Source organism: Melozone crissalis, unplaced genomic scaffold, assembly GCF_028551555.1.
Source record: "Melozone crissalis strain CALT ecotype California unplaced genomic scaffold, PUWL_Pcris_2 ptg000016l_1, whole genome shotgun sequence".
Lineage (NCBI taxonomy): Eukaryota > Metazoa > Chordata > Aves > Passeriformes > Passerellidae > Melozone > Melozone crissalis.
The window spans coordinates 5,882,479-5,894,922 of record NW_026535794.1 but is presented as its reverse complement, the minus strand read 5'-3'; the positions used below and the strand labels follow the sequence as shown (position 1 = coordinate 5,894,922).

The window sequence follows — 12,444 nt, the reverse complement described above, 5'->3', positions numbered from 1 at the left end:
ACCAGATTCCCTATTTGGAGGCTAAAACAAGCCTCCCAAGCGCACAGTTCACACACTTGGCTGCTAAGCTGAAACCATAAACATAAAAAGCACCCTAAATCAAATTCCTGAAATTGAAAACATAATTCACTGGATGGCTCTCCTAAAAGCACATGCCTCTTTCTGTAAAAAAATTACAAAATATGATGGGATTCTCCTGCATCAACAACTGGTCTCCTGCAACCAGGAAAATCTAACCACAGAAAATAAGGCAAACAGCCTGCAACCCAGTCAACAGGCAGGGACCCTTCCCTGGGAATATAAGTCAAACCCAAAACCAAATTTCTTTTGCCTTTTTTTGAAAAGATTAAAAAAAAAAGTTAGGCTTGGTTTGGTTTTTTTCATCTCTGTAGTTGATCCTGTTTGTGTTATTTTTTGTTTGAGAATAGTGATTGAAGGATTTCGTTTCAAACCTACGTCCTGAAATGTTTGCATTAAATTTATCCTCTTGCAGAGCCAAAAATCTCTGATGAATACAGAGTGGAACGTTTTCCAATGGGCCACATAAGCAACTGCAAGGTTAAATTGGTAGTAACCAACCTGAGGATTCCCCAGGGCCACCGCAGAAGGCAGTAATTGAACTCACAGGGACTGCTCATCCCACAAACATCTTCCCCTTCTGGGCCAACACCTCCTACTGAAGGGCTGCCAAGGATGTCTGATACCCGCTCACATTTGCTCACATCAGCTTCAGATATATTTCTGTAAGTTTTGTCATTCTTGTTAACATAATTATCAAGTTCCAGCTAGACTAGAAAACACTAGATTACTTTTTCAACTCTGGTGAAGTGCTGTGGATGAAGCACAGGAAAGCAGAGTGCTATCCTCAGACCATGTCAAACAAATAGCATATATCAATTCCAAGAAAATAAACTCCTCTATTGGTAATTAGGGTCACTGGTTTGATCTCTATATGCCTGTTTCCTTGTGATTCAAACTGAATTTAACAGGTTTCCCAAATGCTTTCTTACAGGCAGGTGTCATCATCTCCTTATTCAAGCACCAAAGAGAACAAAACAGAGAACACAGGTTGCAAACCTAGGGGTCAGCTCTGGGACAAGAAACACACTACAAATTCAATCTGGGTTTCACCATCAAACTGAAAACTATGAAGAACACGAAAGAATGAAACATTTCAGCTGGTTATGCACCAAAATTAGTGGTCTGTGTTAAATTAGAAAGAGAAAACAGAAATCCCCACAGAATGAAAATTAGCATTCCTACCTGAAATCGAATGGAATTGTTTGCATTAGAAAAAGTCCATGATGATGATGATCTACTCAGAAAGGACAAAGCAAAGAAGATATAACTGAGATAAGCTGTATTAGCAGCATTGTCCATTCCCTATCTTAGAACTGCTATTAAATCAAATTTTCCAAAGCCTACAAACTAAATATACTAAGCTACTCATCAGGATCCTTTCTGCAATAAATTAAGCCTATTATTTCCAATTTGAGGTTACAGAATAGCCTTTGCACAAACCGATTCTAAAAGTTATAAATTTTATCTCCTAGCACAAAGATATCGAGTCAAACACAGCACGCTTCTATTCTAGACTTCATTATGATGGATAATTGTTAATTAGCAGACTGAATACTAGAGGCTCTTTAGGTGATCATTGCCAAATTACATATAATATGTGCAAGCAAAGGTTAGTCCCAATGAATAGAATGTATAATTGGTGCTTCACACGATCTCACTTTGCCTTATGGAAAGTGTGCAAAATAGGATGGGAGGAAAGATGCAAGCAGAAAATATGAACAAAGATTGGAAATTCTGTAAGAAGATTATTTTTCTTTTTCTGATGCACCAGAATCCATAATTCTAACACCAAGGAAGGTAATTTTTACCAAAACTCCAGCCTGGATCAGTGGTAAAGTGAGAAAAACTAGCTATAAAACCTAGAAAAACTAGCAATTATAATTGCTACAGATTTTTTACAGGCTAGCAAACTGCTTGGAGAAACCAAGGACACCACAGAATGGGCCTTAGCTTGCAGGCAAGAAGGGAAGGAGTCTTAAAAACACAGGGCATCAAGGAAATGTTACCAGTAATTTAATCTCATTAGAAGGTGGAGATAGTTAATAAAGATGTTAATAATAGCTAATAATGATGCAGAAGACAGAAAATGTTCATCCCATTGGGGATAAAATCCTCCATGTCCTCTGGGACAGGAATGGAGCAGGGCCACCTTCTGGGCTGCCATGTGGGCCTGGACCATCCATGAGGCCTCACAGACCCTGAATAAGAGGAGAAATACCTAGAAGGGGTTTAAACACACATTATTAATAGTAATAAACATTACTGGGAGGCTGTGGGAGTTTTTCCCCTTGGAATGGTGTATTTTTGAAAGACTTTATTGCTCAGTTTTGGCTGGATGAGCAGTGAACACAGAGCATCTATCCTGCCAGACATCTCAGAGGAAGAACTCCACATACAGCCACTTAACCAGGAACTGTGACCCCCACAGCTTCTTTATGGGGTGATTTTACTCTGTCCTCTCTATTCTGTTCCACTGTTGGCCTTCATGGTGCACTCAATGGCTGGGAATTGAAATATGGCATCCACTAAAGAAGCTGCTGCAGATATTTACGTGACAGGGCAGCATTTGCTAATGCTCCTTTTAGGCTTTTGCCCTGGGGAAAATGAAGATTGCTTGATTACAGTCACGCAAGAGGATAGCTCTGGGTCCCAGGTCCATGTCTGGGATATTATCTGCTTCAGTACCTGCGGGTTCGGGCTCCTTTCTGCCTGGGATATCGACTGCCTGCTCAGCCACTTGGCCTTTGTATTTCAGGTTGATACAAAAGGTCTTTATTGACAGAAAACAAATCAGTGCCTAATGCAGGATCTTGCTTGTCTCACTGGGACTGGAGTTTTTGTCTCCTTCCTGTGCCTGCCAAAGACTGAGCTGTTGGATCTCTCAAAATTATCAACACAAGGTGATAATTTCTGTCTTTCTGGATGGAGCTAAACTCATGTTTGCATTGAGACCTGCCACTCCCAAAATCTTACACTCCTTATATGACCATATTCCTTTCCTGACAGATATTTTAAATGTTCTCCTCTGTGGTCTTTATCCTTGGAAGTAATGTGATAAGGATTTCTTAATTATTTATCCTCTGTTCAACTGCTACCAATGGCACGTAGCTCCTGTGCTACACATTCCTGTGAGTTCTTGGCTTCACCAAACAATGCAGAAAAAAAGGGAGGAGAAGACAGAACAAACTCCAGAACTGAAGGCAATACTCTCAATTTGTTTCTAAGCAGCTCCGTTTTCAGATTCTTGCTTTAGCCACACCTGGGTAAATGCATTGACCTTGATTAACTTCAGCAAGGCTGTGCTGAGGGAACTGTGCCTAAAAAACTTGGTGGGGCTCTGGGTATGCAGCAGCATGTGCTGCATTGTGTGCACACATAATCTGATCCACCAGCTCATCTCTCTGCAGAATTCTACAGTGTATTCTTAGTAACCATAATAATATCTTGGCTGATAACACATATGCATTTTTGCATAGAATTATTGCAATCAGAAGCTTCACCTGTTTTTCCTTTTGATAGAATATCTATAGTATCACCTTTTTATTTTTCCTCCTCCCTGTATGAAGTGGGAATCTAATATATTTCCTTATTTGTTTTCCCTGAAATTTGATAATTAACCAATCTTTTTAAGATGCTACCTATTTAGTATTCATTTATTCTCTGTGGTGGACATGAGCATTGCAGATGAGGGACTTCCATCACTAAAACATCAGAGAATGATCAGAGCAGCATGTGAAGTCTTTGAATTATCACTGCCTGGTCTCCCATGTGCACCCCAGAGAAAGCAGTCAAGTCATGAAAAAAGGTGTGTTTTTAGTAATGTTCACACAAAGCTGAACATTTGGGTCAGTTTGGCCTTCCAGAGAGATGTGACTATGTCAGAATATGATGCTTCTGGGGTTGTGTGAAAAAAACAGGCCAAAACCAACCACTGCAGCCTGTCTTGCATGACTTCAGAACCAGAGCTACAGGAAATCAGGCATTGCCCTTCCATTGAAAGGTCCAGCAGGACAGCCTGTGCCTTTTTTCTTTTTTGGATAACATATCCAAATAAATAAACTAGAAAAGAATCCACAAAACAATTTTTGAAATATTTTGTTTCAGGAGAAAAAAAAATCAGATCTGAAGCAGTTCAGAATTAAATTTTGTCTCCAGACAGTGTCACAGTGTTTTACCTCTGGGAGGGATTGCTGAAGGGCTTTGGTAGCAAAGCTCTCCATCACTGCAGATTTCCCCTGGTTGCCTTCCTTTCTGAGGTACTACACCCACTTTCTCTTCAGTAAATATGATCAGTCCCTTCCCATCTTTTAATCCTGAGTAAACTCACCAGACTCTCCAGTGCAGTTCACATTCTCTGATGCCAGCAGTGTGATACAGTCATTTTTATAGCTCACATAACAATATAAAATGAAACAAACCGAAAATCCGAATGCATTTCTGCTTGTGCAGGCAAATTCAGCCAGAAGATTTAAAACAGCTTAATGAAATAAAATGGTTTCTGACTTCCATCCATCTGTGTTTAAAACCCATATAAAATACATGAGGAGGAAAATCAACAGAAAGGATATGAATGTACCAAAATTTTAATTGCTGCTCTTCTGATTGGATGGAAAGGACTAAGTATGTACAAGGCAGGAGTGGCACTAAATCGAAAGATTGTCTTCCCTTTGTTCAGTACTATAAATGTCTGGAAAACAAAACAGAAAATGAGAACATTCAGTATTTGCATTTATGCTCAGCTTTTCAAGCCCACATCCCATTGGGAAATTCCTGCCAGCATCCCATAGTTTTCCCCCCTCCCAAGACCCCCCAAATCCTTCTCACTTGGTGAAAAGTTTAGTCCAAGGCCTTCCCTACAGAACTGACTGTCCTGTTGTAATATCCCAAGTATTTTTTCTTTCTTCAACCCTTAGTGGGTCCTGTGTCATCACCTCTACCATGGGGCTGGGAATAGAGCAGAATTACCTTCAAAAATAAAAACTTACCTGGAGACTGAAATGTAGGGGAAGAAATTATGTAATACTCTTCTTCCCAGGTGCTCCAGATCTCACTATGTTGTACTTTGAACACTTTATTGCTCTCAATTTTGTCTCACCAAGCAAAAAGTCGTAGGAGGCACAGTTCCACACTAGGATCTGGCACTGAAGCACTCTCATTGTGCTCAGATGAATATGGCCAGACAAAAATAATTCTCTGAGTTATCTTAAACCAAAAACAAAAGTGAATTGAATGCTGACCCAATTTGCAGAGCTCTGAAGATGCCCCACCAGGCATAGAGGAAACTAATATTCTCTCAGAGACAGAACTGAGATACCCAATATATAAAATCTAAGCAATTCACACACCTTGAGTCTAAAAACTTCATGGCACTAAAATTGCAAATCCATATCCTGTTGCTTATGCCCAGGGATAGTAGGCAAATTAGAAGGTAAATTAATTCTGGCCCTTCCAGGGAAGTAATCTGTTTGTCTTTATCCATTTAACTTTTGTTCTGTAGTTCTAACACCTATCTCTACACTGTTTTAATAGAAGCACCATTATGGTCACATTAATTCATTGTTTACAGGAAATAGCACTTTTCAGGAACAGCAGTACCTGAAAAAAACTGGAAGGTGCCTAAAAAAACAAAGGGCTTCCAAGCTCTATTTTGTCCTCTGTTTTGTGAAATGCTTGGAAAGGGGAATGAACTGTAGTAAGCAACCAGCCCAGCTCTGCTGTCAACAGCCTTTTGACAGAAGCTGTTTGCGCTGCTGTGGCTCTGGTCCAGCCTGCACGTGATCCCTCATCAGGTGATGCTCGCTTTGGGACAAAGTTCACCATTCTGCAAAGTGCCAGCACTGCACATGCTGCTCACACCTCCCTCCTGCTCTGCTTTGGTCATCTCAAATGGAGTTTTGCTCTTCCTCAGCAGGAGCAGAGCTGCTGCTCTCCAGGAACGGTTGTGGAGGTGCCTCCTGCTCTTGTGCAGAGTGCTCGCACAAGGCTCAAGTCACCCAGAAGCCCTTAACATTAAGGGGCTTAAGTGATAAACAACAGACCTGTGAAGCCACAGCTCATGCAGAAGGCAAGATAGGGCAGATATCTGGCTTAAATTAACTCAGCCCCTGCTCTGCTCCTTTCAGATATTGTATATTCATTCCCAGGGTTATCTGAAAACACACAAGTTTAAATTATGCTTTTTATCCCTCTCTGCCCTCCTGCTTAGATGTTTTCTGGGAGCCCTGCTCATGCCAACATTCTGATCCTTAATCTGGGAAAGAAGTATTTTTTTACTTTTTGTAGAAAACTAACAAGCAGAGCATGCAAAGCAGAGGTCATGCTTTAGCTTTAGGTTGGCACTCACCTTGCGATCACTGTAGAAAGGGTCGATGTCCTCCAAGGGCTCCCCAATGAGCTCTGGAGAAACAGTCCCATAGATATCAGGCAGCTTCTTGCAAGCTTGCAAGTCAAACTGAGGCTGAGGCTTCTCTTCCTCGCCCAGCTGCTCTCTGTATTCCTGCTTGGCATTCCTGGCCAGCTTCTCTGCAATTCGCTTCTCGATGGCAGCCAAGGACTCGGGCGTGAACCGGTGGAAGCTGTTAGTACCCGGTGGTAACAAGAAGTCAGCCATCTTTTCATCCTGCTTTGTCTTTACTGGTCTTTACTCCTAGTAGTGGAAACAGCTGGAATTAAAAAAGTTATCAGAAGTTAGCGGCGCAAGGAAAGCGAGAAGAGCAAAGCCAGCAGAATGAAAAAAAAACCCACCAAACTCAACTCCCAAGTAACTCGTTATATATTATCAGGAAGATCTTCATCTGTTTTTATGTGGTTAATAGAACATCAAGGAAAACAAAAATGACTGAAATTGTAATTTCAATAAGAAATCACACATTATCAAATCTAGACAGACTTTATAGATAGACTGTGGAATATTCTTCAGTTCTTCAGTCATTTGGGATCCTAAATCCAAACTAAGAAGTAACTTAGATTCACACAAGCTTAAATTTCATTGAAAGCCACAGAGATTCAGATTCCTAACTCATTTTTGAAAATGCAGCTCTGGGAGTGGATGAACAATGTTCCTAAGATGACTGCAAGGCAGATCTAAATCAGCCGATGTCTGGCCACATGATGCAAAATCTAAAAATGCCCCAGCTGTTCTATTCCAAATTTAAAGAGTGAAGGGTCAAGTTTAGATTTTTAAATCCCATAAAAAACCCCTTCATAATCTCTGTCTTAGGCTTCTGTAACATAATTTTAATTTTCCTTTGGGATAGGAAATAGCATCTTCAAGATATCTCCTCAGGACTTTTGAGCATTTTCTTTTCCTCCACACTCTGAAATCTGAAGGATGATGGAAGCTCAAATGTGCCTGGAAAAGCTCTGGGACCTTCATGAAAGCACACCAGGCTTCCAAGATGCTGAACAGCCACTGCTGCCAGCTTGTCATATCTGAACACCAGGCTCCTTTAATCCAAGACCAATTTGAATATCCTGGAGTTGGACTCGATGATCCTTGTGCTTTCCAGCTCAGGATATTCTTTTATTCTACGATTCTAACCCAAACCTGTAAAGCTTAATCATCTTGTCCTGATGGTACTTCAATGTTAACACTTCCAGTCTCTGCCTGAATGAAAACAAATATGAATTTTCCCATCTCTTCAACTTACATGAATAAAACCAAGCGTGAAAAGCACAGCCGAACAAAAAGCCTTCTTGTATCTGCACTAAACAACACGGATAGCTGTGAAAATTAATGTAAAACTACTGTTTGAAAAAGGATGAAGCTTATCCCTGTTCTAGCAGCCTGCACAAATCCATCCAAGTTCACTGAAGCCGCATTTTGCAATTTAAAGTCACTTTAGAGGCATGTTTTTCCAGCGAGAGAAGCCCTCACTCCGCAACAATTAAAACTCATTTCACAGAAGAAACACAGACCTTGTATTTTTGCCACCACCAGGCCATTCATACTCCATCAGAACACACCCTGGTGACAAACAAAATAGTAGATTTTGAGGTGGGCTACCCTCTTTCATTCAGCAAAGTGTGCAGGATCCCACTCTTTGTTCAGGCACAACGTTTGTTTTCTGCTTTCAGATGGAATTTGTCTATTTACAATGGATAGTTCCAGATAGTTTGCGTCCATTAGGCTCTGTGATGACAGCATTTTTGTTAGCAAACAAGACTCTAACTGGACTCTGCATGACAAATAGCATATTTATTGACTCAATTTCTCTGAGTAAAGGACGCTTTCAAATAACTACTGTCTCTCGTATTCTGACTTCATTTTAAAATGAATTCATTAAATTGTCATTGATCACAGTCTATCACACAGGAATGATTTACTGAAGCTTGTACATTATGCTGTGAATTACAGCTGGTTTGAGCAAGCAGGGCTAAAATGAATTATCCTTCCTGGAGTTTGGGGTATTCTGAGATTCTTCTTTTGTTAGATTTATTTTCCTTCTTCCTTTCCCCTCTCCCCTCCATGCCATTTGTTTTATCCCCTTCCTCCTGAAAAACAGGAAATTAGAAGCTTTCCCACAAATCGCGTTTCCTACGCCCAACGCTTTGTGACTCAGTAAATAGAATTTCACTTTCTATAAATGACATCAATACAGGTGGCCAGAGAATTCTCTGAGATTTTTTTTTTTTGTCCTTTCCATTTTTGTTTCTCCAGAATGAAACCTGTCTCAGTGCTGAAGGGGGACAACAAAAGCCAGTGGCTGATCAGGGCTGCTGGAAGGGCAGAGAGGAGGTCTCTAAACCGGAGATGAGAATGGAGAAGCCATTCTGGCAACAGAACTACTTAATTTTTTCCTCAGAAGAGAAACAAACGGATAGGGGATGGTGAGGGAGATAAAATAGCCCAAAAAACCTAATCGGCATCAGAAGTTTTAATTATTTTTTCTAAAGGGAATTATTTTTGCTTAAAGCTCTCTCTCATTAGAAAACTGAATCAAATTCAAACTGGTCAAATCCAGATCTTTTCATTTTTATCGACAATTTCCAGAAAGGTAGCTGCTTAGAAAGAACTGGAAAATCCTACACAAACTTCATTAGCATTTTTTCTAGTCTACTATTTAATTTTTCTTTTTTAAAAAGTACGTTTCAGCACCCTTACAATTGAAAATTGGTGACATGTCTTGTCTTCATATTATACATAAGCTAAAGTTCCACATTTTTATATATATATATATTTAGCACAATTCTTTTTCAATTTCATATGCTTTCAGGAAATGGACAAGATAATTTCATGGGTCTTTTCTATGTCTAATTTCTTTTAATCTGTGAATTGCAAACATTTCTACAAATAGCCAGGGTTAGCCCAGATGTTGCTTAAAAGGGTAAGAAAGCACCACAAGTTAAAAAGGGAAATCATCAATGACTGAATCAAAGGGCTGGAGTGCCATTTCTTAAGAGATAATAGCTGTTGTGACTCACGTGTTTACAATATGAGCCTGGATTTTTCCATTCCTCACAGGCATATTTTTGAAGTACAAGGCTTCAAACACATTGTTTCTGTGATATCACCAGGCACAGAATGAAAATTTCCCTCTTGCTTGGTCAGTTAGCATTGGCTGTTGCTGATAAAATGCACTGGTTATGTAAACAAAACGTGCATATGAAAACAAAGCCCCAAGAAGAATTCTTTCTTTGGTGTGGCCAGAAGTGAGAGCAAACAAATTAGGCATTTATTTAGAAAGATAAATGCCGTTTTCCATTGCAGTTTTAACCTTAGTGTCATGGGATTCAGCCACTCCAGTTCAAGATATCTTTCAGGTTCTCAGAACATCACCTGTGTGCCCTGCAACTCCTTCTGTTGTACCAAGGACTCATGAGCTTATATTTCAGGCCCTTGGCAATGGTAATAAAGAAACCAAACTGGAAGATCAAGGTTGTGAAAGTGTCTTTTACAGACATGCTCATTTTGAGTAGGATTGTCCTCATTTCTGATTTCCAAGATGCCACTCAGGAGGCTACTGCAGACCAGGGGCTGGGGAGAGGGATGTTTGCACTGCAGTTCTGCTAGTCCAAACTCTTACAAAATACTAATCCCAGCCCTAAATTCTCCTTTTGTTGAAGAAATGTTTGTGATTAAATAATGATTTTTGCATGCTAACTGCTGTGGTAAAAAGAACAGTCATGTGGATGGGTTTTCTTTCTGTCAGAGACTACATGGAGCACAGTCATCTTTTCCCCCCACACACTCCTTTTCCATATAATCTCTTTGGCATTTTTCTTTGACCTGCAGAGCACAGCAAAACATGAGAATAGTAGGCTATGGAAATAAAGAATAGAGCAATGACACATCTAATTTAATGTCACTGGTCTAGACTAATAAATTCATAGGCATAAATTTACACATAAACAAAAACACCTAATCAGATTTAAAAAGACTACAAGTTGATATGGGATGACATGGAAGTTTTATTCCAGCCATGAAGTAATGACTTCATGGAGAACTGTTTTTAATTCAAATCAAATAAGTTTTGCAAAAAGATGCAGAAACTAAAGGAGTCTAGGTGACTGAGACTCACTTCATAATTTTACTGACAACAAATGAACAAACAAACAACCTTTTGAGACTTAATCCACTTATATTTACACCACAGTTCACATTCCACAGTGAGGAGGTGTCATGGGAAATTCTCTTTTAACTGAAAAATTTCACTTGCTGTTAGCACACACTTTGAGGGCCTGTGTGCTCACATCAAGGCAGCCCTCAAAAATTTACACAGCACACTCGTTACTTCTGCTTAAGCTGATATTTGGTTTGTTTCTTTTTCCTCCAACAGGCATAATTTTTTTCAAGACCACAAACAATGCTTGTTTTTGCAGCACAAGTTCTTAACACATATAATCAGCCACATCTCCAGCTGACATAAATCAGCACAGCTCTGCCCAGGCAAGTCACACCTGGGGAATCGATCTCTTAGGACCCAGAATATTTGGCTAGAAATGTTTCCTTTGAAAAGAGCACCTTCACACCAGAGCATGAACACCAGATAGTGTGTAATTGAGGTATTAAACTAATGGCCTAGAAGGTAACCAGGCTTGCAGGGAGCTGGAAAACCCTGAGCTTTTTGCACCCTGTGAAGGCAATCTGCAAATGCTTGTCCAACCAGAAATATCTTGTTGGGTGAGCTCCAAGGTGGAGGTGCAAAAAGGGCACCAGGCAGGCTCCCATGGCTGATCTGCAGGGGGAAACTGTGGAATTCCACAAAAATCTGATGGAAATGGCTGAAACGTTCAGCCATTGGAGCTCTCCTAGGCAAAGCAGTGTTGAAACCTGTCCAAGCTGACACAGGAGGAGATGTGAGCCAGGATTCCTCTTGCTGCCCATGCAAAAGGCCAACCTGCAGGTTGATGTGACATTGCATAACACATTTCCCAAAACAAGCCCTCTTGCTCACCGTGGATGCTGACCAGGGGCAGAAATAAATATGTAAGAGAACTCATTGCATTCAAATTGTTGGGAAAAATCAAACCAAAACAGCACAAAATTCCCAAAACAAAACTTCAGAGTCACAGACCCACAGGCGTTTTGTCACGACCAGCTCTGCCTAGGCAGTGTCTTCTTTCAAATCCAGTTTAATGGGTTTTGCTGGCTGCTCACTCATCAGAATCATGGCATTCTGACATTGCCAATGACTTACTGAAAAAATAAAGTCTGCAGAAAGCCAACATGTGCTAAAGGAAATGAATTCAGAATATTTCATCCTGATATTGGAAAGGTATTTGGGAATGATAAATTTTTTTGCCAAGAATTAAATGCTGGCACTAAGTCTTCTCTTATGATAAAATAAATATTTTTAGTGAGCTAAAAATATTCTGCTTTCTTTGCAGGTGTCTTTATTTCAAATTACTCTGCAACCAAATGACATAAATAAGCAAGAGGGAAACAGCACATTATAGTTACCAATGCAGATCTCTATATTTTGCTGAGAATTATAATCCTTTGCACCCAATAGGTTTTCATGTCTATTTTAATTAACTAGAAATTGGCCTCAGAGTTATTTGACTATAAACTACACAGAAAGACTTCTCCTTTGCTACTCTGAACCAACAGAGCTTGGAAAGAGCTACCAAGAAAGAGGGATGCTTTCAGCTCAGGATGCAGTCACTAGCTTTTGAACAAGAAATTAGAAATCTGCAAGGAAACTCCATGTTGTGCCAAACATAATACACAGTGCTCACACCACTAGGTGCTTTGAATGCTCACATGAATAAAATATATCAAATCTGGTCCATTTTATTCACAGAGTGTTTTGTAAAGACATAAATAGGGATAAAGGAAGCTGTAGAACAGCTATTAAAATATATTCTGGTGCCATTATGGGATGGTTATGCCAGAGAGAGAAGGCAGCTTTAGGCTAGACA

General features: G+C 40.0%; 1 protein-coding gene across 1 annotated transcript in view; it reads right to left on the bottom strand.

Annotated features, from left to right (window-relative positions):
• Positions 1-12,444, bottom strand: part of LOC128935769 (sodium channel protein type 5 subunit alpha-like) — a 218,077-nt gene that overhangs the window by 170,760 nt on the left and 34,873 nt on the right. Inside the window, exons 2-3 of the mRNA XM_054274301.1 lie at positions 6,425-6,743; positions 4,650-4,768 (exon numbers count right to left, since the gene is read on the bottom strand). Of these exons, the coding sequence (XP_054130276.1) occupies positions 4,650-4,768; positions 6,425-6,691 (386 nt within the window). The 5' untranslated portion in view covers positions 6,692-6,743. The remainder of the gene's footprint in view (positions 1-4,649; positions 4,769-6,424; positions 6,744-12,444) is intronic.